The sequence below is a fragment of the Anguilla rostrata genome, chromosome 6 (assembly GCF_018555375.3).
Source record: "Anguilla rostrata isolate EN2019 chromosome 6, ASM1855537v3, whole genome shotgun sequence".
Classification (NCBI taxonomy): domain Eukaryota; kingdom Metazoa; phylum Chordata; class Actinopteri; order Anguilliformes; family Anguillidae; genus Anguilla; species Anguilla rostrata.
This window is the reverse complement of record NC_057938.1, coordinates 57,656,753-57,684,566: the sequence shown is the minus strand read 5'-3', so window position 1 is coordinate 57,684,566 and position 27,814 is coordinate 57,656,753. Positions and strand designations below refer to the sequence as shown.

At 42.8% G+C, this 27,814-nt stretch overlaps 1 protein-coding gene across 4 annotated transcripts; it reads left to right on the top strand.

The window, feature by feature from the left end:
• The first annotated feature begins 821 nt into the window (after positions 1-821).
• On the top strand, positions 822-27,741 carry si:dkey-71h2.2 (low density lipoprotein receptor adapter protein 1). Of its 4 annotated transcripts, XM_064340907.1 has the most exons (11): positions 822-1,286; positions 8,785-8,927; positions 12,065-12,177; positions 16,263-16,377; positions 17,237-17,309; positions 17,554-17,637; positions 18,190-18,317; positions 19,564-19,598; positions 22,425-22,453; positions 23,987-24,036; positions 25,763-27,741. In XM_064340907.1, exons 1-11 carry the CDS (start codon positions 1,202-1,204, stop codon positions 26,006-26,008), a joined length of 1,101 nt encoding a protein of 366 aa, XP_064196977.1. In that variant the 5' UTR covers positions 822-1,201; the 3' UTR covers positions 26,009-27,741. The 4 variants fall into 4 exon arrangements, with proteins under 4 accessions (XP_064196977.1, XP_064196978.1, XP_064196979.1 ...); XM_064340908.1 differs by lacking the exon at positions 23,987-24,036 and having other exon boundaries at positions 823-1,286; XM_064340909.1 differs by having other exon boundaries at positions 823-1,286; positions 23,987-25,897.
• The last annotated feature ends 73 nt before the right edge of the window (positions 27,742-27,814 follow it).

Below are 27,814 nucleotides of genomic sequence, written 5' to 3'. Positions count from 1 at the left end.
TGGACATCTGCTCGAGTCTCTGCAGTGTTTCTCAGACCCGGTCCTGGGAACCCACCTTGTGCTGGTTTGTGTTCCAACCATAGTAATGAGCTCAGTATTGTAATGAGCTGCTAATTGTTCTTAATTAATCTCTTATTATTCTTAATTAGACCTTTAGGTCTTTTGAAGGATGATTTACCCTCATAAAGCCACGTTATGCCAGAAATAGCTATGTATGCCCTAAAAAATGAATGTCCCATATTCACATCCTAGAAACTGCAATCAGTCATCCATACCAACACATGCTTTCTGTGCAGTGTGCACAATATGGCAAATAATTCTGATTAAAGATTTTTAATTGATTCAGTTACACACTATGAGATTTAGTTACACACTCCCATTTGTTGAGAGTGTGGAAACTGGAAGTCATTTGTGTAAAATGAATGGAGCTTAACTGACAGCAAACGGCAATAAACCAAGCCAGCGTTGTGTTAAACAAGTTACCCACCCAATTATGCTACAGCTTAAATACATTTTCAACAATCCTAACTCATCAAACGATTGGCTGTGACAAAAACCAATATACACAGTGTGTCCTCGGGACCAGGGTGCTGTATGGAAGCGCGATTCGCGAACATTGGCTGTATTTCCTCTAGTAAGGAATTAAGGCGGTAATTTAATTGTGATCCTTTTTGTACACAAACAGTTACGATACATATTCATCGAATGTTTATTTGAAAACTTTGGAATCTTCCATATGATCTTCCAATCTCATCATATGACTTAGCCTATTCATATAGTAGCAAAAATTATTTATTATCAAAGTATTAATAAGTGTGTCTCCATGTTAATATGCCACCGAACTCGTAGCTCTATACACGTAGCTCTCTGTAAATAGAATATCTGCACTGTTTCTGAAGATAAGAAAACGGGAAACACTGGAACCACAGATGTTAAATCTGTTTTCAGTTACAGGAAACATTAAGACTGCACTCGCTTTCACCTTCTAATGTGAACCCAGGAAACCTCCTTCCGTAAACGAAACGCACCCTTTTCCGCACACCCTTCCCATTTCGGCCAGGAAAGAGTTAACGTTGCCTACGCTCATCACTAAACGCCGTAGAGAGAGGGGCAGTCAGCTCCGCGAGTCCCAGCGCATCTTTCACACTAGGCATTTCTTAGGTGCTGCAGGGACGGTAGAGAGTCCACCTGATATCTGGCTATGGATGCTCTGAAATCGGCCGGGAGGGCTATTATCAAGAGTCCAGGAGTTCCGCGACAGTCATGGGGTACCTCCAAGCACGAAAGTGAGTGCTTTTCTGTCTTCTTCGTATGATGATACAATGGGTAATATCACACATGCATGGTGTCATTTCACCGCTGAACCTGACAGCAGTGACAATAGACGAGTTAATTCCTTTTCCTTTCTACCTTGCGGTGTCATCAAAAAGATCAAACATCAGCTGCTGTTTCGTACTGTTTCAAAAAAAGGCACGAGTTTAAAAAAAAATACTTCAGTGCTTGGAAGCCAACGATCACATTGTGTTCGTTGATACTATACCGTCTTTATTTGCGTCCGTCTCCGACCTGTCTTGATTCTGGGTCCTAACGCTATCCTTTTAAACAATTCACTTCACACCGATTGTGCCGATAAATTCCGGTCCCCAAAATAAATGGTAAAAAATCGAGGAAGCATTACGTTACGTTTAATTCTTCACACTTTATTATATGTCCACTTACAATCGCTCTAATAGTGTGATTTACATATAGTGTAAATATTGATGGTACAAAAATATGTGCAGTGGTAAAATATTTGCCACATTGTTTATTACAGTAATTTATATTTACCAGTGTGTTCCCGACAACACTGCTGTGTACATGCAATGTAATGTGTTCCTTTGCACAAGTGTAGCACATGTCTGTGTTGGTCTGTACTGTGTGGCCACTCGGGTGTAGAATAGTCACTAGCTCTCCTGTAGTACTGTGTGGCCTCTTGGGTGTAGAACAGTCACTGGCTCTCCTGTAGTTCTGTGTGGCCTATAGGGTGTCATATAGTCACTCACTCTCCTGTTGTACTCTATGTGTCCTGTAGACACAGTAAAACAGTCAGTGGCTTTTTTTGGAAATCTAAGTATATAATATCATGAACCTTGTTATAGTCAAAACACTTGGAAACTTTTTCAAAGAATACCAAAAGTTTTGTTGGGCATGACCTTGCAAGGGAAGGTCATGGGGAAACCTGGCAAATGAAAAAAAAAATAGCCAAATGTAAAGTTAGACATATGGGAAATAAATGCATAAGCCTTTAAGCCTTTCAGGTCCCAGGCACTGTGTCGTATCAGCAAAAAAGGCCAACAGGATCCTGGGATATATAACCAAATATATTGAATATGAATCCAAGGAAGTAATACTACTTTTATACAATACATTTGTTAGACCGCACCTAAAGTATTGCGTGCAGTTCTGGGGAAATATAAGAAAAAGATATAGAGGCTCTGGAAAAGGTTCAAAAAGGGCAACCAAATTGATTCCTGGTATGAAAGATAAAAGCTATGCAGAAAGACTTTAAATGCATAATCTCTTCAATTTTAGTAAAATGAAACTTAGGGGGGATTTAATTGAGGCTTTAAAATTCATAAAGGGGATTAACAAAATTAACTACAAGAGATCCAAGAGAAATTGCAAAAGGTAAATTTAGCAGAAACACTAGATAGCATTTTTTCATGCATGTATTTATTTTCTTTTTGAAAGTTCTAATCAGTGAAGTTGCTTGTGTTACTACTGATGAGTGAATTCAATCATAGTATTAGCATCATTACCCTGGACTTGCCCCCATAAACTGTGCAAATTTGCTTTTATGTGAGTTTCTGTGTGAGAGATTGTTTTGGTGAGAGAGGCCGTTTGTGTGACATGGGCTGAAGGTCTTCTTTTGGGAAAGGGGAGTCAGTCTCTTGATTGAATTTCACTCAGATGCCCTGACTCAGGCAAGCATCCAATTGGGCCCCAGGGCAACCCTGTGCCCTGCCCCCTTGTCAGTGCCTGCTTGCTTATAACTGATAACACCAGTCATAATTACTTTTATGCAGTAATATTATTTTCTGTATGTGAAGTTTATGTTCTTTATAACATTGTGAAATTTTAACATTATTTAGGTGGAGGCTTCAAATAAGCCCACTGGGTTTTCTGCCTCTCCCTGCACTGTATATTATTTGTTATCTTTGTCATTTTGTGTGTATTTTTTAAATTGTACAAAAATAATAAAACTAAAACTAAATGAATAATTATAATAAGTATTTGAGGCAAAAGTGGCTAATGGCAATTTTAATTGAGGATGCATTCATTTGGAAAGTGATATTCCTAATTAGTATAGTCTGTTCTTGATCATCTTCTGTGACTGAATGGTTGACTCATTAAATGTGAAGCATCTATTTCCTGAATTATTTAGCAGCTTGGATTTAGAAGCACTGACATAAAGTAATCATTGTGCACACAGGATTTAAAGCACTCAAGTGCTTTAATGGAATCTGTATGGATGAGACAACTTAGCCATTTAATTTCAAATCACTGCTGACTTAACATGAGCTGAAAACCTGTGTATGTAGGTGTGTGAGTGTGTGTGTGTGTACATGTGTGCATGTATGTGTATATAGGTGTGAGTGTGATTGTGAGTAAGTGTGAGTGTGTGTGGGCGTGTCTGTGGTGTGTGTGTGTGCATGTGTGTGGTGTGTGTGTGGAGCTGGTCTTAAGCTGCATTGCTTCAGCATATATCCAGCTGTATAAATGGATGCAGTGTAAGTGCTATGGAAATGATGGGTCGTGCCAGCACTCATGCCATTACCAGCTGTGGCCCTTACCAGTTCCGGCTGTGGCCCTTACCAGTTCCGGCTGAGGCCTGTAGCTCCATAGGTTGATCGGCAGTTGCGTCGCCCAGTGTATGGGAGGGACCCTCATCCCTCGCTATCTCGGGACCCCTGCAGGTTGATTTGGTGAACAGCACGCTAAAGCCACATCTGAAAGGTCTTCCACTGACTATGTCTGTGTGAGCTTGGTTGTAGTCTGTGGTGTGCAAAGGTGACACCAGGAGAACCAAGGATACACTCACCCGAATTGGCAATGAATATGAATATGGCTGTGGCTGCGGATGAATGGCCTCTCTTTCTCCCTTTTTCTCTCTTTCTCTCTCTCTCTCTCCCTCTCTCTGCTTATGACCTACATTCCCCCCTGTTCTGTCCCAGATTTCTGCCCTGTTCTGAGGGTGTCTTTCTATCTTCTGTCCTTTTGCCTACAGATTAGAACATGAAGGCCAAACCACCGTATGAACCGTCATAGCCTGGGGCCTTACACTCATGAGATCAGACAAGCAGGCCCTAGCTTCCCTGTTTGTATGTGATATGCATGCACTGTTTGTGATGTGTATGTGAATAACTTAGAGTTAGTGACTGTTGCACTTTACAGCAGTACTGCCACCTTGGCCATTTTGAAATCTGTGAAGAGGAAACCTGCGTTTCTGTGAGAGGTCAAGTGCATTTAAAACAGAGGCTTTGTGTTTAAGGCAAGAGTCGTGTTTTATTGTGCATGGAAATCAATTACACTTCTGAAAAATCAATATTATTTAATAAATTATGTATATAAAACACATAAAAGTACTCAAACTCAAACCATCAAAAGTGATACATTCATCATATCACATTAATTTCCTGTTTTAGTAGTGAATTGCTCAAGATAGTGAATTGCTCCAGGAATGGCTATAATCTTCCAATAAAGCACCAGGATATCATTTATATGGGGCAAAATTATTTCAATTTCAAGAGGTGTTATTCTGTTTGAGCATGACATTTTCATTGGGGGGCATGGGAGGATGCGATCTGACATTTCCTTTCAATCTGGAGCTCTGACTCTGGGTCCCGTTCCAACTGCTGAACCCACAAAACAGGCGTCATTAAAAAATTTTAAAATTAAATTTAAAAAAAATTATAATAAAAAACTTCAAACAACCCTGGCAGAGGTAAAGCCCTTGAAAGCCTGGAGCATCAACACTGATCTGCTGAATAATTCATGTGTATTTCCTGGTGGGAGATGATCCGGCCTGCAGTGCAGCAGACTCAGTCCCCCTCAGCTCTTCCTCTCGTATATCGCATTCTAAACATGTCACTGGCACCACTCCAGGGTTTCAGCTTGCCATGATTTTATTTATATGCTGATGGGTAATTCAGTGAAAGCAGAATGCCCTCCTGAATCCACCAGATATTTATGGCTGTGCTGCCTTTTCAAAATTTTCTTTATGTTTCGAAAAAGGCCAAAACATTTATGCATGACATATGGCCTGAAGTTTTGAATTCCATGGACAATCTTGCTTTAAGTGCTGTATAAATAGAATGATACATTTTTAACCAGACTTCTTTAGCAGAAGAACTGCCTTAGTGTGTTTCAAGGGGCTATATATATGCTTGTTTGTAATGTCTGTTTCAGCACAATTCATGACAGGTCTGCAGGTAAAAGCATGTAATCTGTAATGGATTTCAGATCAGTTGCGTGCAGAATTCAGATTCTGTCTCCAGCGTGACAACTGCTTAGACCTATATGTAAGGTTGCCAGACACCCAGTTTTCAGCTGGAATGTCAGGTTTTTAAATTGTTTGTATGGTTTGTGGTGCCAACCAGACAATGTAATGTCTGATCAGAGTAATTTATTGAAGAAATTTACTGGTAGTGTGTAATGAATTGGTGAGTCAGAGAATCCCTGGGACCCCCCTGGTCTGATGTCCCGATAGGGTCAATTACGAGAGGGACCCCTCCAGTCTGATGTCCCAATAGGGTTTCCTCCCCTCTCACACACATTTGGGACAGTAAGTGGTGCACAGTCTATGGTTAACGTTGGTATCTCTCCAATGAACTATTAAAGAACACGGTTTGGCTGCTGAAGGACCACACCCATGACCATGCCCATGCCCATGACCATGACCACACCCATGACCATGCCCATGACCATAACCACACCCATGACCATGCCCATGACCATGCCCATGACCATGGCCACACCCATGACCATGCCCATGACCATGACCACACCCATGACCATGGCCACACCCATGACCATGGCGATGACCATGGCCACACCCCTGTCTTTTACAGTCCTTCTTGTTCCCATGGTGACCACAGAGCATTTGTTATATTTTATGTTATTTGATGACATATCAATATGACTAAGTCAGATTTTGGTGTTGCTTTTGTTGTGAAAGTCATGTTAGGCTAAGATAGACGAGGCCTGTAGCCAGATAGTCCGTTTTGAATTATATCAGCAAATCTCTGCTCTGAATCACTAAAACTCAGCTTAGAGCTCATGTGGAAAATGACTTCTTTTATTTTGCAGTTTCCGTCTGTTTCAGATAACACTGGTACATTGATAGTGAAGGCCGACAGCATTGTATTTGAGAAGCAAATAGAATTTATGGAGTCTGAGACATCTTTAGGTAATGGAAAAATGTTTCCCTTCATTAAGAGGGAAGGATGGAGGACGTTGTTTTAGGGAATGAATAATTCAGATGAGGAAAGAGGAGAGAGGGGTGTTGCTGGATCAGACACTGGAACAGATGGCCCAGCAGGCCTTGCTGCAGAAAGAGAACGCTGCGTTGGATGCAGTTACATGCACATATTCTCATTGTCAAATGTTCTTTGCAATAAAGTTAAATGATACACATTTCTGTAATGTATTTTATTGCAGCTGATTGTGCCAGTGGGTTTTCTGGTCTTTCAGATGAATGGATGTCCTGTTTAAGTCTGAAGGATTGCATTAAACAAAAAAGAGAGAAGTTGAGATCTACAGAAATGTCAGCACATTCAAAGTGAAAGGGATGTTATACACACAGGAATCAGTTTATTTGTACAAGTCTTTAAAAAAATTAAAACTAATAATAATAATAATAATAATAATAATAATAATGCAACATTCTCAAGTTCTTTTATTTTGTTCCTGGATGAACAGTATCTTATGCACACTCCATGAAGGCAGACCATAGTAATGTGCTCAGTATTCCCAGTCTCAGTTACGCTGTAGTAATGTGGTTAGTCTGTGTTCAGTCTCAGTTACACTGCAGTAATGAGGTTAATCTGTGTTCAGTCTCAGTTGCACTGTAGTAATGTGGTTAGTTTGTGTTCAGTCTCAGTTACACTGTAGTAAAGTGGTTAGTCTGTGTTCAGTCTCAGTTACAATGTTATGGTAGTCTGTGTTCCCAGTACAATGATGGTTGTCTGGTCAGTCTCAGTTACACTGTAGTAATGTGGTTAGTCAGTGTTCGGTCTCAGTTACACTGTAGTAAAGTGGTTAGTCAGTGTTCAGTCTCAGTTACACTGTAGTAATGTGGTTAGTTTGTGCTCAGTCTCAGTTACACTGTAGTAATGTGGTTAGTCTGTGTTCAGTCTCAGTTACAATGTAGTAATGTGGTTAGTCTGTGTTCAGTCTCAGTTACACTGTAGTAATGTGGTTAGTCAGTGTTCAGTCTCAGTTACACTGTAGTAATGTGGTTAGTCAGTGTTCAGTCTCAGTTACACTGTAGTAATGTGGTTAGTCAGTGTTCAGTCTCAGTTACACTGTAGTAATGTGGTTAGTCAGTGTTCAGTCTCAGTTACAATGTAGTAATTTGGTTAGTCTGTGTTCAGTCTCAGTTACACTGTAGTGATGTGGTTAGTCAGTGTTCAGTTTCAGACTGTAGTGGTTTGCTCCTGCTATATCATAGCAGTCCTCTGCTGGTTTCTTCTGCAAACAGGTTTGTTTGGGGTTATTTTAAGCTCACATTGTGGCACAGAGTGTGTGTTTCCTCACCGGACAGTTCTAATGGAAGCTGTTTTCTGCTTCTTCCCAATTCAGAATTCATACATACACAGCAGTTAAAGAAAGGGCCACTGTGGAGGGTATTGATTTGCGATAGTGTAGTGTGCAGGATTAATGCTGTGTGTTCAGTTCCATGCTGAGCGCAGTCCTGCTGAAGGGGCTGGTATTGACCAGCTGAGAGGCCCCTTTGCAGCTGTGTGCTTTGGTATGTAATGCAGTCAGTTGCAATGGCTGGTATGTATGCAGCAGTTGCATAGTGTGCTTTGGTATGTAATGCAGTCCTGTTTGCAGTGTGTGCTTTGGTATGTAATGCAGTCCTGTTTGCAATGTGAGCTTTGTTATGCAGTCTGTTTGAGTGTGTGCTTTGGTATGTAATGCAGTCCTGTTTGCAGCTGTGTGCTTTGGTATGTAATGCAGTCCTGTTTGCAGCTGTGTGCTTTGGTATGTAATGCAGTCCTGTTTGCAACTATGTGCTTTGGTATGTAATGCAGTCCTGTTTGCAGCTGTGTGCTTTGGTATGTAATGCAGTCCTGTACATCCCTGCTGTTACTGCATCACAGTGGCATCACTGTCTCATAATTTTATTGGCTACTGAGAGGCAATGGTAGGCATAGTTATCTGTGAATAAAGTCATTAGCTTTAGCATTAGCTGCAGAATGAGGGCTGTTGTTATTGGTAGCAGTAGCTTTAGTTTTAGCATTAGCTGCAGAATGAGGGCTGTTGTTATTGGTAGCAGTAGCATTAGTTTTAGCATTAGCTGCAGAATGAGGGCTGTATGGTTTTTAGTTTAATGTGCAGATAGGCTGTTGTATTGGTAGCAGTAGCTTTAGTTTTAGCATTAGCTGCAGAATGAGGGCTGTTGTTATTGGTAGCAGTAGCATTAGTTTTAGCATTAGCTGCAGAATGAGGACTGTTGTTATTGGTAGCGGTACCATCAGCAATAACACTAGAATGATGGCTGTGTTTGTTCTTGTACAGAGTTGCCTGAGAACTGGACAGATACTAAGGAGACCCTGCTGGAAGGTATGGTATTCAGTCTAAAGTACTTGGGGATGACGCTGGTCGGCCAACCCAAGGGTGAAGACATGGCTTCCGCTGCCATCCGACGCATCGTTTCAATGGTGAGTCCTGCCTTTGTTTCCATGGTGACTTCTTTTACTATGAACAGCCCTTATGAACACCATTTCCCAGCAGGCACCACTGAGTCAATGCGAACCATGAGATATATCAAACCCTTATATATTGCTCTTGATGTGAGCATGCCAAGGTGCTGTATTGTACTAGTAATGCAGATAAATCAGATTGCAAGCTAAGAGAAATGGTGGCAGGTGAGACTTGGACAACTTGACAATTTGTTTCTGGTGTTTTACTGATGAATTTGTGTCACTCTTTCTATTTGTTTTGTAGTGTTAATAATGCAGCAGAAATATTTTGGGTCCAAAGTTTGATTCACCCTGTCAGTCTCTGTCATAGGAAGGTCCCTACTTCCCCATTGTATTTCACTCACTGAATTTGTAAATATTAAGACATAATCTGCCATTCCATATGAACAGAGCATGGAAAGAAAATTTTCTTATGCCGTTTGAGAGGGTGTAATGGTGCAGGGTGAGAGGGTGTAATGGTGCAGGGTGAGAGAGTGTAATGGTGCAGGGTGAGAGAGTGTAATGGTGCAGGGTGAGAGAGTGTAATGGTGCAGGGTGAGAGGGTGTAATGGTGCAGGGTGAGAGAGTGTAATGATGCAGGGTGAGAGGGTGTAATGGTGCAGGGTGAGAGGGTGTAATGGTGCAGGGTGAGAGAGTGTAATGGTCAGGGTGAGAGAGTGTAATGGTGCAGGGTGAGAGAGTGTAATGGTCAGGGTGAGAGGGTGTAATGGTGCAGGGTGAGAGGGTGTAATGGTCAGGGTGAGAGGGTGTAATGGTGCAGGGTGAGAGGGTGTAATGGTGCAGGGTGAGAGAGTGTAATGGTGCAGGGTGAGAGGGTGTAATGGTGCAGGGTGAGAGGGTGTAATGGTGCAGGGTGAGAGGGTGTAATGGTCAGGGTGAGAGGGTGTAATGGTGCAGGGTGAGAGAGTGTAATGGTGCAGGGTGAGAGGGTGTAATGGTGCAGGGTGAGAGAGTGTAATGTGCAGGGTGAGAGGGTGTAATGGTGCAGGGTGAGAGAGTGTAATGGTCAGGGTGAGAGGGTGTAATGGTGCAGGGTGAGAGAGTGTAATGGTGCAGGGTGAGAGAGTGTAATGATGCAGGGTGAGAGGGTGTAATGGTGCAGGGTGAGAGAGTGTAATGGTGCAGGGTGAGAGAGTGTAATGGTGCAGGGTGAGAGAGTGTAATGGTCAGGGTGAGAGGGTGTAATGGTGCAGGACCATAGTAAGAAACTGTTTTGATTTTGCATTTCAGTAATCCAAAACACCCAAAACTTTCCTCATTTAGTACAATAGTTGGAATTCTGTCTTCAATAAACTTTTTGAAAGCAGCAGCTCTTCTGAGAATAATGTATTAAAAAACAGTTCTCATTCAGATCTGAGAAGAATGGGCTTTTGCAGCGAGAGTAATGTGATGTGCTGTGGGGCCAAAAAAGACAAAGAATGAATTGTCTGTTCATTCCCATGGCAACCAACCTGCTTGAATAGGATTGGTCACCATATTTGCAATATGACAGTTCCCGGTGTTGGCTGCCTGTTCCAGGCCCTGTGGTGCCAGAAGCCATGTTGTGCTTGAGGTGCAATAACAGCGCCTCCACCAGGCCTGGCCTGCTCATTACAGGCCTGTAGCTTCACGTGCTTCTTCTAGACTCCGCCTCCAGGGCAAAAATCCCAAACAGCCTTTTCTATTCTAATTGTCCTTGAAAAGTCCCCTTTCCTCTTTTCAGAGTGATCATCCTCATTCTTCTCCTGTCCTGGCCTTCTTTTTCTAGGAAAAACAAAACTGCGCGCACACACTCACACACACACATATGCACGCGCACACACTCACACACACACACGCACAAACACACTCACTCACACACACAAACTCACACACGCACACAAACACACACACACACACACTCAGTTATACAGTAGAACTCACTGAAGTCATTTAGATGGTGTGCACCAGGGCTTGATGTATACAGGGTGTGCTTTGTTAATGGGCAGGGTTTGGTGCAGAGAGCTTTGAGGGGATTTTAAATGGTTGGGTTGTGTGCAGTGTGATATCAAGGGGGGGGGGCGGACAGTGTGCCAGAGGCAGGCTGGAGGGCATATGGGATCAGAATCTGTAGATTAGAGATATGTCTGTGTGCCTGACTCCCCAGCAACTGTTCCCTTGGGACCAGGGGGACTGGGGTGGGGGGGGGGGGGGGGTGCTAGGGGGGCGGGGGGCCTGGAACATTCATCCTGGCTGCCCACACACTTCCCCTCACAAACCCAGATGCACAGTGTGCTGTTGTTCTGCTCTGCTGTTTCTGTGCTGTAGCATTAGCTGTGCTGTAACTGTGCTAAAACTGTAGCTGTGCTGTAACTGTGCTATAACTGTAGCTGTGCTATAACTGTGCTATAACTGTATCTGTGCTGTAGCAGTGCTATAACTGTAGTTTTGCTATATCTGTAGCTGTTCTGTAGCTGTGCTATAACTGTAGCTGTGCTGTAGCTGTACTGTAACTGTGCTATAACCGTATCTGTGCTGTAGCAGTGCTATAACTGTAGCTGTACTGTAACTGTGCTATAACTGTAGCTGTGCTGTAGCTGTGCTGTTGTACTGTAGCTGTGTTGTATCTGAGCTGTGCTGTAGCTGTGCTGTAGCTGTGCTATAACTGTAGCTGTGCTGTAGCTGTAGCTGTGCTATAACTGTAGTTGTGCTGTAGCTGTGCTGTAACTGTGCTATAACCGTATCTGTGCTGTAGCAGTGCTATAACTGTAGTTGTGCTATAAATGTAGCTGTGCTGTAGCTGTGCTATAACTGTAGCTGTGCTATAACTGTGCTATAACTGTAGATGTTACTGTACTATAATTGTAGCTGTGCTGTAACTGTGCAATGACTGTAGCTGTACTGTTGCTGTGCTATAACTGCAGCTGTGCTGTAACTGTGCTATAACTGTAGCTGTGCTGTAACTGTGCTATAACTGTAGCTGTACAATAACTGTGCTATAACTGCAGCTGTGCTGTAGCTGTACTATAACTGTACTGTAACTGTTGCTGTGCTGTAGCTGTGCTGTTTTTTTGTGTACTGTAGCTTTGCAGAGGGTCTGTGTTGATCTCTGTTGTTTCAATCTTTTTTCCTTGTAGGCTCGAGCTGGTGCTAAGAAGTTCCGCAAAGTGACGCTCACTGTGTCTCCTAAAGGCATCATCATCTCTGACACTGAGACCGGGCAGCTGATAGAGAATGTATCCATATACAGGTGGGTCTCTCATAGTGCATAGTATATATTGAATAGTGCATAGTGCATGTTGCATGGTGCATAGTGCACAGTATTCCTCTGTGGTTAAGTGGATCAGCTTCCTTAGCTGTGTCTGCAGGGTTTCCAGCACTTTTGCCTTGTTGGACTGAGACATGGGTGCTTCTCCACAGAAGCCTTGTACACCCTCTTCAAAACTGTCGGAAAACTGTTAGAATTACATTGCCCAGCTTTACACAGTAAATTATCGTAATGTTTAGTGTGCTTAAGAGGAAATGTGTTGAATAAACTTTCATTTAAACTATAATCTGCTCTTCAGATAAGAAAGAAACATTTACATTGACATTTATTTATTTAACAGACGCTTTAATCCAAAGTGACGTACAAAAGTGCATATCATGGTCATTGGAACAATTACAAAACACAGGTTCGATAAGCTACAATACTCATTTCGTACAGCTAGTTATAGCCAGGAACACAGTTCAATTCATGCAGTGAACATTATTCTGACCTAACTTATGCCAAGTCAAACTAGGGGGAAAAAAAATCTACAATATGAGGACGAAAATAAAAATTACAAAAAGTGCTGGAATGGGGGTACATGTAACATGAGTGCCATGAAAGGGGGGATTCTAAGTAAAATGATTCACAGAGTGGTGGCAGTTAGTCCAGGTATAGTCTGAAGAGATGCGTCTTCAGACCGCGACGGAAGATGGGTAGTGAGGGAGAGGTTTGAAGAGGGAGAAACACCCATTTGCATCATGTTTACTAACATTCATATTTCCTCTGCCAGAGTTTTGATCATTAAGGAAAATTAACAAGCAGTGGGAAGTGCATTAAGAAAGTTAGTGGTAGAGGGGAGCAGTGGGAAGTGCAATGAGGAAGTTAGCGGTAGAGGGGAGCAGTGGGAAGTGCAGTGAGGAAGTTAGCGGTACAGGGGAGCAGTGGGAAGTGCAGTGAGGAAGTTAGCGGTAGAGGGGAGCAGTGGGAAGTGCAATGAGGAAGTTAGCGGTACAGGGGAGCAGTGGGAAGTGCAGTAAGGAAGTTAGTGGTAGAGGGGAGCAGTGGGAAGTGCAGTAAGGAAGTTAGCGGTACAGGGGAGCAGTGGGAAGTGCAATGAGGATGTTAGCGGTAGAGGGGAGCAGTGGGAAGTGCAGTAAGGAAGTTAGTGGTAGAGGGGAGCAGTGGGAAGTGCAGTAAGGAAGTTAGCAGTACAGGGGAGCAGTGGGAAGTGCAATGAGGAAGTTAGCAGTACAGGGGAGCAGTGGAATGTGCATGCAGGATTTAGCGATAGAGGGGAAGCAGTGGAAGTGCAGTAAGGAAGTTTAGTGGTAGAGGGGACATGATGCAGTAAGGAAGTTAGCAGTACAGGGGAGCAGTGGGAAGTGCAATGAGGAAGTTAGCGGTAGAGGGGAGCAGTGGGAAGTGCAATGAGGAAGTTAGCGGTACAGGGGAGCAGTGGGAAGTGCAGTGAGGAAGTTAGCAGTAGAGGGGAGCAGTGGGAAGTGCAGTGAGGAAGTTAGCGGTACAGGGGAGCAGTGGGAAGTGCAGTGAGGAAGTTAGCGGTAGAGGGGAGCAGTGGGAAGTGCAGTAAGGACGTTAGCAGTACAGGGGAGCAGTGGGAAGTGCAGTGAGGACGTTAGTGATACAGTGGAGCAGTGGGAAGTGCAATGAGGAAGTTAACTGTACAGGGGAGCAGTGAGCATGCTCACTGTCTCATGCAGTGCTATTTAGGTCATGCGTCACAAAAAGCCAATGAACATCAGTCTGCATTCGCAGCTCAGCTCTCATACACACGTGTCCCTCTGCAGTGGTCTGATCACACTCATTATGTCAGAATGCCTTTTTGAAGTGGAAGAAAGATTCTCCCCCAGCAGTGTCCCCTGGTATTTGGTTGGTAAGCATATCTCTGCAGCTCTGTGTTATTCTCCTACAGACATTAAAAGATTTGTATAATGCCTGGAACTGAAAGGGTTTATCTTGAAAAGATTCACTTTGGATGCAAATGATCTCAGAGCTGCTGATTATCTCAGAGCTACTGGTTATCTCAGAGCTGGTTATCTCAGAGCTGGTTATCTCAGGGCTGGTTATCTCAGAGCTGCTGGTTATCTCAGGGCTGCTGATTATCTCAGAGCTAGTTATCTCAGAGCTGCTTGTTATCTCAGAGCTGCTGGTTATTCCAGAGCTGCTGGTTATCTCAGGTGCTGTTCTCAGAGCTGCTTTATCTCAGGGCTGCTGTTATCTCAGAGCTACTGGTTATCCAGAGCTGCTGGTTATCTCAGAGCTGCTTGTTATCTCAGAGCTGCTGTTATCCAGAGCTGCTGGTTATTCCAGGCTGCTGGTTATCTCAGGGCTGCTGGTTATCTCAGAGCTGGTTATCTCAGAGCTGCTGGTTATCTCAGGGCTGCTGGTTATCTCAGAGCTGGTTATCTCAGAGCTGCTGGTTATCTCAGGGCTGCTGGTTATCTCAGAGCTGGTTATCTCAGGGCTGCTGGTTATCTCAGAGCTGGTTATCTCAGGGCTGCTGGTTATCTCAGAGCTGGTTATCTCAGAGCTGCTGGTTATCTCAGGGCTGCTGGTTATCTCAGAGCTGGTTATCTCAGAGCTGCTGGTTATCTCAGAGCTGCTGGTTATCTCAGGGCTGCTGATTATCTCAGAGCTAGTTATCTCAGAGCTGCTTGTTATCTCAGAGCTGCTGGTTATTCCAGAGCTGCTGGTTATCTCAGGGCTGCTGGTTATCTCAGAGCTGCTTGTTATCTCAGGGCTGCTGATTATCTCAGAGCTACTGGTTATTCCAGAGCTGCTGGTTATCTCAGAGCTGCTTGTTATCTCAGAGCTGCTGGTTATCCCAGAGCTGCTGGTTATCTCAGGGCTGCTGGTTATCTCAGGGCTGCTGGTTATCTCAGAGCTGCTGGTTATCTCAGAGCTGCTGGTTATCTCAGAGCTAGTTATCTCAGGCCTGCTGGTTATCTCAGAGCTAGTTATCTCAGAGCTGCTGGTTATCTCAGGGCTGCTGGTTATCTCAGAGCTAGTTATCTCAGAGCTGCTGGTTATCTCAGAGTTGGTTATCTCAGAGCTGCTGATTATCTCAGAGCTGCTGGTTATCTCAGGGCTGCTGGTTATCTCAGAGCTGCTGGTTATCTCAGAGCTAGTTATCTCAGAGCTGCTGGTTATCTCAGGGCTGCTGGTTATCTCTGGGCTGTTCTGATATTTTCCTGCATGTTTCCATGGGTTGACAGATGCAAAAAAACGGTGTCTTGGTGTACTTGATGTCTTGGGTTTAAAGCACTTAGTGTCTTTGGTTTAAAGGGCTTTTTACCCATCAGATTAACTTAATACTGCTGGCAGATTGCAGGCTTTACTCAGTCAGTCTGAGTCAGTTTAGTGTTCGTGGGAGTCGAGGTAATGAGCCTCTCAGTCTCTCACTGCTGCGGGGGCTGACAGTGTTAAAAAGGCTTTTTTCATTTTGTCATTTAAAGGATGGCATCATCATATCCCTTTCATCCCTTACAGATTGTTGTGTGATTAGTTCCTTGATCTTCACCTGGCTTACAACATTGTTCTGTGATTGGTTCTTTGATCTTCACCTGTCTTACAGCATTGTTCTGTGATTGGTTCCTTGATCATGACCTGTCTTACAGCATTGTTCTGTGATTGGTTCCTTGATCTTGACCTGTCTTACAGCATTGTTCTGTGATTGGTTCTTTGATCTTGACCTGTCTTACAGCATTGTTCTGTGATTGGTTCCTTGATCTTGACCTGTCTTACTGCATTGTTCTGTAATTGGTTCCTTGATCTTGACCTGGCTTCCAACATTGTTCTGTGATTGGTTCTTTGATTTGACATGGTAACAGCTCGTCAATTATATTGATGTGGGAACAAGGCAAAATAAACCATCATCATCATCAATAAAATGGATGACTTGATAAAGATCCTACATTACGAACTTCCATTTATGAATGAAAGACAGTTATTTATTTTTACTGTAATATTGATCCCAATGTGGCATTTTAACATGTCATTTCAGTGTGCTTGTGTGGACCCTTGAGTGGAGTGATGAAATTTGAGCCTTTCTCCCCTCTCTGTAGAATTTCTTACTGCACAGCAGACAAAACTCAAGACAAGGTGTTTGCTTACGTCTCCCAGAGCCAGTTCAGCGAAACACTGGAGTGCCACGCCTTCCTCTGCCCAAAGAAGAAGATTGTATGTGTGCTGCACCACACTGCTGACATGATTATCTTCACTGCAGTATACAATCTTTACTGCAGTTAACCAGCAGATTTATTTTAGCATACAAGGTTCAAAATCAACAGCACTTTGGTATTATGTCTTTATATTTAACACATTGTGACTTCAGTGTTGCTTGAAATGAAATGGAAAATGTAGAAATGTAGTTCACAACTGCATGTAATATATTTATGTACTGATATATGCTGTATGTACATAAGTAGTTTCTCAGCTTGAAAAATATTTATACGATAATGAATATCAGAAAATGCTGAATCTTCCAGTTTAATATGAAATGCACATACTTAAATCTAGTCATCATTACTTATTGAACAGCTGACAAAGAAACAGCTCAACATTTCTGACACCATTGTCAAGGCTGTGAATGTTGTTGTGCCATCTAGTGGCCAGTTTCTTTGGACTGAGGGAGCACTTTATCTTTATGTATGTAAGTATAGTCATTGAAAACATCGCAAGATGATAATGGACCAAAACATATTAGTGTAAAATTTGGTTTTAAGGTTTTTAAAAAACTTTTCTTCTAGCTGTACATTACTGCTTTTTCCTTTTAATAATATGTATCTAATATGTACCTGTTTGCGCTTTACTTTATTGTGACAGATGCTGCAAATAACATTTTTTATGATTATGATGATGGTGACAGTAATGATAATGAACATTTATTTATTTTATTGATTTAATTATTGTCTAGCACCATCTCGTTGTTGAGGTTAAAGTAAAAGAATGGTTCAGACAGGCAGGGTTTCCTCTAGGTAGGTGATTTCTCAGTGTGATTTCCAAGTGTGATTGACGGTGGTTGTGGTATGATTGACAGGCCCAAGCTGTGACACTAACCGTGGCTCAGGCCTTCAAAGTGGCGCTAGACCTGTGGGAAATCTCACAGGAAGGTGGGGACACCACTGCACACACACACACACACACACACACATGCACGCACAAACACACATGCATATATACAAACACACACATACACATGTATGCACAAACACACATGCATATACACACACACACACACATACACACGTCACTATATGTGCAGATTATATATTTGGGATAAACGAATGCTTTCAAATGATGCCCTTTGTCGGAGCTCAGTGTCGAACGGAAGGAATTCTATATCTTATTTTTCAGACAAAAATAAGGAAGTTCACTCGTGCTGCTCCCCTAGTGACTGCCCGGTGGACAGAACAGAAAGATCTCCACACTGCAGTCCAGGTACTCTACCTAACCCTAACCCTAACCCAACCTAACCCTAACCGTAATCCTAACCCTAACCCTAACCCTAACCAAACCTGACCCTGATCCTAACCCTAACCCTAACCCAACCTGACCCTGATCCTAACCCTAACCCTAACCCTAACCAAACCTGACCCTGATCCTAACCCTAACCCTAACCCAACCTGACCCTGATCCTAACCCTAACCCTAACCCTAACCCAACCTGACCCTGATTCTAACCTTCAACTCCAGCCCCCCAAACCTAACCCTGATCCTCAGTGATGTGCCATTTATAGGAATGCCACAGATCACTCTCAATAAATTATGGGGCTAATTAAGAAATACGAATTGGCATTAAAAAAAAAAAATGTAATGGGTGAAATATCTCATGATCTATACTTAAATTGTCTTATTATGTAATTATATAAAATAGGGTATATACAATATATTATTAATAATCCTATAATGTATAATTCTTCATGTTCACACTCATGTACTGTATGTGTTAGCGTGGAGGTGATGTGGAGCTGATGTCGTGTGGGTGTTGCAGGTTCAGGGAAACTGCAGTCTCTCCGCAGAGAGAAGAAGCTGAGCAAGTCGTTTTTCTCCTCCGTCTTTCTCTCTCCATCGCCCTGCAGCCGTCCCAAGCAGAGGCAGCCAATCAAACAGGACTCCTGGGTGGGTAACCATGGTAGTGCTGGGCGTGTAACCATGGAAGTGCTGGGCGTGTAAGCATGGCAGTGCTGGACAGGTAACCATGGTAGTGCTGGGCATGTAACCATGGCAGTGATGGGTAGGTAACCATGGTAGTGCAGGGTGGGTAACCATGGCAGCACTGGCAGGTAACCATGGCAGCGTTGGGTGGCTGAGGGTTTGAGAGCTGGGTTTCAGCCAATCCTGGCAGGCATGTCCTCAGTCCGCAGAGTGAAATGTAAAAATATTAAGCATGTTAAAAATATGGGGCGACATAGCTCAGGAGGTAAGAGCGGTAGTCTGGTAGTCAGAGGGTTGCCGGTTCAATCCCCGCCCTGCCCATGTCGAAGTGTCCCTGAGCAGGACACCTAACCCCTAACTGCTCTGTTGAATGAGAGGCATCAATTGTAAAGCACTTTGGATAGAAGCGCTATATAAATGCAGTCCATTTACCATTTACTCCTATGTGCAGTCTTGGAGTGTGTGCTGTACTCATAAATAGCATACGTATGCTCATGAATATGTGTACTATAATAATATTTGCCTCTAAGTTAGATTGGTTGGACCCTAACACTTACAGAAATCTAAAACCTGTTGGGTTACATTATGGGTGGAGCTATCATCAGCTGCTTTCAGTGGCCCAGTCACCTGACTGGATTCATGGTGTGACTGATGGCACAGGCCTGCCCACTATGTGACCCAACAGGTTTCAGGTCTCTGTTGGGTCACAACCAACCTAAAAACATAAGGTTGGCAAACATGAAAACATTTACACACTGAGAACATGTTTTGCTCGTGTTGACCAAAGGAATATTATTATAAAGCACATATTTACTCAGCAAGGAATACTCCCCAAAATAGTACTTTGATGTTCCTATACCACCCCCCCCCCCCCTTCCCCCCCCCCCCCCCCCCCACTAAATGAAGGGGACTTCTTAGTTGTAATGGTGAGACCATTCCACTAGGTGAAGGGCTCTCCCATGGAATACAGCTTGTCAAAGGCTCCATAGCCCTACAGTGGCCAGGTCCTAATCCTCTTACTCAGTCAGCAGGACTTCTTTCATTTACCAGCTGAAATACCATGTCAGTGGAAATATACCTTTGTAAAAGCAGACCATAAGCTGGTTAAATGTTACCTGAACTACATTTTCATTATGTATTTTTATTATGTATGTCGATTATATATTTTGATTATGTATTTTTATTATATTTTTTGTGTTTCTGTTTTCAGGATGTAGAAGATGGGCTTGAGGATGCATTCCTGAGGTAAGAATTAATATGCAGCTTCAGTAATCTGTAAACATGCAACCTGACTGTAAATATGAAACACGTTTGTAAACATTAAGACATATCTGTAAATATGAAATGCAGTTGGAAATATAAAAATATATCCATAAACATGAAACATCTTTAACTATGAAACCTGATTGTAAATATGAAATGTGTCCATAAGTGTTTAGGCACTGCATCACAGACCGTAATGTTCACAATATAAAACGTATCTGTATATATGAATGTGTCTGTGTGTGTGCGGCTGTCTGTGTGTGTATGTGTGTCCGTGCCTGTGGCTGTCTGTGTGTGTGTGTATGTGTGTGTGTATCTGTGTGTGTGTGTGTGTGTGTGTATGTGTGTGTATTTGTTTTTGTATGTCTGTGTGTGTGCATGCATATGTGTGTGTGTGTGTGCACAGCTGTCTGTGTGTGTGTGTGTGTGTGTGACTGTGTGTATGTGTGTGTGTGTGTGTGTGTGTGTGTGCGGCTGTCTGTGTGTGTGTGTGTGTGTGTCTGTGTGTGGCTGTCTGTGTATGTATGTATGTATGTTTGTTTTTGTATGTCTGTGTGTGTGCGTGCATATGTGTGTGTGTGTGTGTGTGTGTGCATGGCTGTCTGTATGTGTGTGTATGTGTGTGTGTGTGTGACTGTGTGTGTGTATCTGTGTGTGTGTGTGGCTGTGTGTGTGTGTGTGTGTGTATGCGCAGCTGTCTGTGTGTGTGTATATGTGTGTCTGTTTGTGTGTGTATGTGTGTGTGTGTGACTCTGTGTGTGTGTGGCTGTGTGTATGTGTGTGTCTGTTTGTGTGTGTGTGTGTGTGTGTATATGTGTGTCTGTTTGTGTGTGTGTGTGTGTGTGTGTGTGTGACTCTGTGTGTGTGTGGCTGTGTGTATGTGTGTCTGTTTGTGTGTGTGTGTGTGTGTGACTCTGTGTGTGTGTGGCTGTGTGTATGTGTATGTGTGTGTATGCGCAGCTGTCTGTGTGTGTGTATATGTGTGTCTGTTTGTGTGTGTGTGTGTGTGTGTGTGTGTGTGACTCTCTGTGTGTGTGGCTGTGTGTATGTGTGTCTGTTTGTGTGTGTGTGTGTGTGTGTGTGTGTGACTCTGTGTGTGTGCTGTGTGTATGTGTGTGTGTGTGTGTGTATATGCACGGCTGTCTGTGTGTGTGTATATGTGTGTGTGTGTGTGTTTGTTCTGTTAAAACACTCAGTAGTGAGCTGCACAGGTGGCTAATCAGCTGCTGGGTTTAATTTCATGTTTAATGGGAGAGAATGTGAATGAAACCCCAGGGAGGTGTTGACTGTGCCAGCTGTGCTCAGAAAGGGGCCTGCTGTTCCTGTGCAGCAGAGCCGGATTCCTGGGCTCATTTATGCATGATGGTAGTGTGAGAGTAAGGGGTTAGGGTTAGGTAGTGTGAGAGTAAGGGGTTAGGGTTAGGTAGTGTGAGAGTAAGGGGTTAGGGTTAGGTAGTGTGAGAGTAAGGGGTTAGGGTTAGGTAGTGTGAGAGTAAGGGGTTAGGGTTAGGTAGTGTGAGAGTAAGGGGTTAGGGTTAGTAGTGTGAGAGTAAGGGGTTAGGGTTAGGTAGTGTGAGAGTAAGGGTTAGGTTAAGTAGTGTGGGAGTAAGGGGTTAGGGTTAGGTAGTGTGAGAGTAAGGGGTTAGAGTTAGGTAGTGTGAGAGTAAGGGGTTAGGGTTAGGTAGTGTGAGAGTAAGGGGTTAGAGTTAGGTAGTGTGAGAGTAAGGGGTTAGGGTTAGGTAGTGTGAGAGTAAGGGGTTAGGGTTAGGTAGTGTGGGAGTAAGGGGTTAGGGTTAGGTAGTGTGAGAGTAAGGGGTTAGGGTTAGGTAGTGTGAGAGTAAGGGGTTAGGGTTAGGTAGTGTGGGAGTAAGGGGTTAGGGTTAGGTAGTGTGGGAGTAAGGGGTTAGGGTTAGGTAGTGCGGGAGTAAGGGGTTAGGGTTAGGTAGTGCGGGAGTAAGGGGTTAGAGTTAGGTAGTGTGAGAGTAAGGGGTTAGGGTTAGGTAGTGCGGGAGTAAGGGGTTAGAGTTAGGTAGTGTGAGAGTAAGGGTTAGGTTAGGTAGTGCGGGTAAGGGTTAGGTTAGGTAGTGTGAGAGTAAGGGTTAGGGTTAGGTAGTGTGAGAGTAAGGGTTAGGTTAGGTAGTGTGGAGTAAGGGGTTAGGGTTAGGTAGTGTGGGAGTAAGGGGTTAGGGTTAGGTAGTGCGGGAGTAAGGGTTAGGGTTAGGTAGTCGGGAGTAAGGGGTTAGGTTAGGTAGTGTGAGAGTAAGGGGTTAGGGTTAGGTAGTGCGGGAGTAAGGGGTTAGAGTTAGGTAGTGTGAGAGTAAGGGGTTAGGGTTAGGTAGTGTGGGAGTAAGGGGTTAGGGTTAGGTAGTGTGAGAGTAAGGGGTTAGGGTTAGGTAGTGTGGGAGTAAGGGGTTAGGGTTAGGTAGTGTGAGAGTAAGGGGTTAGGGTTAGGTAGTGTGAGGTAGGGTTAGGGTTAGGTAGTGTGAGAGTAAGGGGTTAGGGTTAGGTAGTGTGAGAGTAAGGGGTTAGAGTTAGGTAGTGTGAGAGTAAGGGGTTAGGGTTAGGTAGTGTGAGAGTAAGGGGTTAGGGTTAGGTAGTGCGGGAGTAAGGGGTTAGGGTTAGGTAGTGTGAGAGTAAGGGGTTAGGGTTAGGTAGTGTGAGAGTAAGGGGTTAGGGTTAGGTAGTGTGAGAGTAAGGGGTTAGGGTTAAGTAGTGCGGGAGTTAGTGGTGGTGATGACCTTAGGGAGGGCTTCAGAGTGCCGGTGGAAGAGGCGAGTAAAGCTGTTCTTCTCTCTCCCGGACATGCAGCAGTGTGGATGCTGAAGTTATGGACACAGGTGAGTGAGGTAAGCTTGGAGCACTCTGACACTTTCAGATCCTGCAAAACAAACCCAGCTGCACAGTGTGTTCTTCCAATAGTATGAATTTTATCATGTTAAATTTGTTTTAGTCATTCTGACCTCTGACTACATGGCCAAAGTATGTAGACTCCCCGAACATCACACCATATGTACTTGCTGAACATCTCTTTCCAAAACCCTGGGCATTAATATGGAGTTGCCCCCCTACCCCTTTGCTGCTGTAACAGCCTCCACTCCTCTGGGAAAGCTTTCCACTAGATTATGGAACATGGCTGCGGGGATTCGCCTCCATATAAACCACAAGAGCATTAGTGAGGTTGTGCACTGATTGGCCGATTAGGCCAGGCACACAGTTAGGTTGGTGGTCTGTTTGTCTACTTTGTTTCTTTTGTATTTTGCAAAAATGTGTGTAAATAACAAAATCAATGTTCCCCTTATTTTCTGTTGGGTGTCATGCATGTATGTCTACCTTATTTTGATCACCCTGGTTCTGATGTAGGTCTGAATGACTGAAATGCTAACATGATTAAACAATGCAAAAACAGAGCTTCGCATTGCCTTTACATTTATTCAGGTTTGATTGGCAAATTCATTTTTCCCCACTATATTTGCATTTATAATTAAACTTTTTGTTAGGTCTGCAAAGATTTTCATTTATGGACAGAAATGATGACAAAACCCAAAAACGTCATAGTTATGAAAGACACCCCTCCAGATCTGGCTCTCGCAAACTTGCCACTAAAAATCATCCCCAGACTTAATTGGCTAAATAAATGTTCTCTCCCTCTCCACCTTTGCTAATGTGTGGTGAGCGTTCTGGCGCAAATTGGCTGCCATGCATCACCCAGGTGGGTGCTACACATTGGTGGTGGGTGAGGTGAGTTCCCCTTCACTGTAAAGCACTTTGAGCATTTGGAAAAGTGCTATATAAATGTAATTAATAATAATAATACTCTTACCAGCTTTCTCATCAAAGTGCATTTTTTGGGATTGTGTCTTTGCTGTTGAGTGGGGGGGGCGGGGGCGTTCTGAGTGACTGACAGGTGATGGTGTGATTGTGGGTGGGTCCTGCATGACTGACAGGTGATGGTGTGATTGTGGGCGGGTCCTGCGTGACTGACAGGTGATGGTGTGATTGTGGGCGGGTTCTGCATGACTGACAGGTGATGGTGTGATTGTGGGCGGGTCCTGCATGACTGACAGGTGATGGTGTGATTGTGGGCGGGTCCTGCATGACTGACAGGTGTTGGTGTGATTGTGGGCGGGTCCTGCATGACTGACAGGTGATGGTGTGATTGTGGGCGGGTCCTGCGTGACTGACAGGTGATGGTGTGATTGTGGGCGGGTCCTGCGTGACTGACAGATAATGATGTGATTGTGGGCGGGTCCTGCGTGACTGACAGGTAATGGTGTGATTGTGGGCGGGTCCTGCGTGACTGACAGATAATGATGTGATTGTGGGCGGGTCCTGCGTGACTGACAGGTGATGATGTGTGCTGCTCTGTGCAGAGTCCCGCTCCAGAGTGTGCCATGAGGATGCAGCTATGAGTCCTCCTGAGGTCTGTACACTGGGCCTGCCATCCAGCAGCACTGAGACTACCTTTGCCAGAATTCACCTCCCTCCCAACGCAGCAGAAAACCAATTTGAATGAAGCAACCCCAACAAGCACTACATTTCCCAGAATCCAACAGAATTCAGTCCCACACTTTGAATTGCAACCTTGAATACTGTATGTATCAGTTCTGAACAACAAAGAATTCAATTTGATTTGCATTTTTTTCTCCTTGTTTGGCATGAATAATAATAATAATAATAATATCTTTTTGTATAGCACCTTATCATACATAAAGCAGCCCAGAAGGGCTTTACAGAAACTCAATGTCTATAAATAACAGTCAAAATATGTTTATAAGATATATTCATTTTGTCTGTAACCCAAGTCCAAAAGCTTACTCCTAGATTCAGTCAAAAGGGCTAAGACTAATACATCTACATTAGCACTAACACATTTAAACGACACTCTTATCCCGAGTGACATGTGCAAAGATCAGGCAAAGAGCAGGGATGACAGACAGCCAACAAGCAAGCTTAGTGACCATTACATCAACCCACAGCTGTCTGAGCTGGAGTACTGTAGTAGGCAGGAGATGTAGTCTTTAAGCAGAAAATGGGTTTGAGGTGTGTAGTGTTATTTACCCAGAATAAATGCCCAGAGTTCAAGAATTTTTGAACCAAGACTAAGGGGCCTAAACCCAGACCAAGGGGTGTCCAGACACTTTTGGTCATATAGTGTATGTGGCTAAAGTGATTTTATGGGAAGGTGTAGAGCAAGCAGAGGGAGTGGAGAATGCTCTGTTCACTAAATGAGAATATATCAGAACTTAATTCAGCTCTATCACATTAGTGAAGTCTTTCCTGAAATGCCCTTTAATTATATTTGCTGGTTTGTCTGAATCCAGGGACACTGTAAGGTCATCATGCTGTATGACCTGACAGGGTCCATTTGGCTTTGGTTTTATATCCCTCTCTCTTTAGACAACCTGCCCGCTTTAATTAAACCCAGGGGATGGTATAAATCAAACCTGTCTCAGGTTTTACTGTCCCATGATAATAAATTAATAAATACTAGACCACAAAAAATCTGATTTTGTACACATCAATATTTTCCAGTTTACAGCTGTACGTTTGGTCACTTGTATATTTGACACGTAAATATATTTTTCAAATGTTTTATGTTTGTTTTTCCAAGATATTCACAAATCTTCTTACTTGCTGTGTTCTTCATAAGCAGGAACTCACTGGCCTCTGCAGTCTTTCTGACAGATGCTCACTTGGCTACCTCACAACAGGCCTGTAAAATGCACAGATTCTCTACACCAGGGGTGCACAACAAAGGCTGATCCATTTTGAGATTTTGTGCAAACTTCTGCTCTGGTCTTGATCTAATATTTGTATAAGCACCAGCAACAGCTGCCGACTGTAAATGTATCCTAAAAATTTTACTGTGCTCAAGTCCTGGAGTGAACCAGCATAGCTGTCAGAAAACATAAACTTAACATAAAACATAAAGGTAACTAGTTGGACTTAAAACCAGCACATGGACCAGCCCTCAAGGACTGGAGTTGTGTGCTCCCGCTCTAGATGGGTATAGTGGAACAGTTAGTCCTGTACATTGTGGGGAAGAATAAATATCCAGGGTTTACAGAAAAGGGCACCAGAATATGTAGAATTTGAAATTTCCAAGATCTGAATGTTTCGGTCCAAAGGATTTGTTCTTGCTCCAGGTTTTCTATGTTCTTGGCCATTTGGGAAGCATGGTGAAGCCTGCAGGAGCCCAGGCTGCCATGACGAGCGGGATTCTGCTTCTAACCCTAACCCTAACCCTGACCCTGACCCTGACCCTGACCCTAACCCTAACCCTAACCCTAACCCTGACCCTGACCCTGACCCTGACCCTGACCCTGACCCTAACCCTAACCCTGACACGCTTCAGTGACACAGCAGAGCTTGTTCCTGGGTTCTGTGTGTAGTACAAATTTTATTTTAGCTCACCGTAAGGAGGTACACATTTGCACATTAAAATTCCATTCTGTGATTAGCCTTCTAGCCTATTTGAAGTTTTGAGTCTTTCGATTTGATGTCTTTCAGTTACTCAATTTAACATGTATAGATATGAATAGCAGATCTGGTTTAAACTATCATTTAAAATACTTTAACTCAGGAACAAATGTGCTTAAAATATTTTATTTACCCAAGTAATTGCCCTCATTTACATTTAACTTTCTGGCCTGTATCTGCTGGCACTGATATTTGAAACAACATTTTTCTATTATTTCTATTGAGTTTTTCCAAATATTATTGGAGTTAAATTATTTCCAAAAATATTTTGCCGATATTTCTTTATATTTTCTTTAGATTTTAAATGATGCCTAACCCTAACCCCACCCTGCAGTCATCTGCTGGGCAGCTTTATCTTCGCAGTCACACCATATGCTGGGTTATGGTGCGGTGGGTTATTCAGGATAAATAAATAAATGTAAATTTAAATACATTAAATAAATAAACAAAAATGATGGCATTTGACATGTAATTTGGACAGAATATCCAAACCTGCACAAACAGTTTTTCATCATATTTTCAGATGTACAGATATAGTTGTAAAAACTGGATTTTCAGATACTGCCACTGATTTATATTTACTGTCTTTCTTAGATTTAATTAATAAATCTGATATTTGGTAGTTTATCATCTGCAACTGTATATCTTATGTTATATGTGATTTGTAAATGTTGGATTTGTTTTCAATTGTGATTTAAGTTGATGACTTTGTATGCAACCTGCAATATCTCACCAAATTTTAGAAATGTTTTTTTTTTTTTTTTACATTTGTTGTCCAAAATGATTGTGTTCATTTGCATTTTCAAACACTAGCATACAGCCTGTTTCTGTTGTATTTACTGTTTTACTTGCTTAATAGTGCATGAAATATTGGATGCCTTTTCCCCATTAAAACACATCGCTCTACAGTTTGTGCTGTGTCTAATGCTAGGGAAGAGATACAGCACAGTAGTTCAAAGTGTTTTTATAAACATCTGAGATTTCTGAACTAAATGCTTGTGTACATCTGAAAAATGCAGCACCTTTCATGAGCAAATCTCAAAGTGTGTTGCAAGATTAAATATATCTTTATATCTGTTTTTACTCTGAAAAGTTTACATATTCCTGAGCAGACTGTTAAATACCAAACATTATAACAGAAAAGCTGATCTAGAATGAAACAAGATTTTATCTTTGTCCTCAGTTTGAAATTCCAAGTTTGACGTCACAATAAGTCTGTTTAACAGTGCTATATAATTCATCTGAACTGCTGTAAAAGCAGTTAATAATAACACATCTATAAAGGATGTTGGGGATTAAATGTGATTTAGCAGTGCAGAGACGAAAGCAATAGTTTAATTTCTCTGGTCTGTAAGGTGTGTGTCTTTCGGGTACAAAGTGCTTTCTTTTCTCATATAAATATGCTCTTTGATTGAGTTTGAGTTCTCTTTAAATTGTGTATTTTATGCAGTTATTTTGTGGGCATTCCTTTTCTTTTTTTTGATGAAATCTATGCAATAAGTGGATTTCTATGAATAACGTTGTGATAAAAGATTTTTTAGATGGCATATAGAATTTTCTCTCCATGTGTGAAATACTTTGTATGAAGAACATTAATCATTATATTGAAAGCATAAGCATAAATAAATGATTTGTCCAAACAAGACATTGTGTTATTTGATTGTATGGTACGTTTTGGTAAAGCATATTCCTGTACAATTCCTGCTATGTGTGTGCGT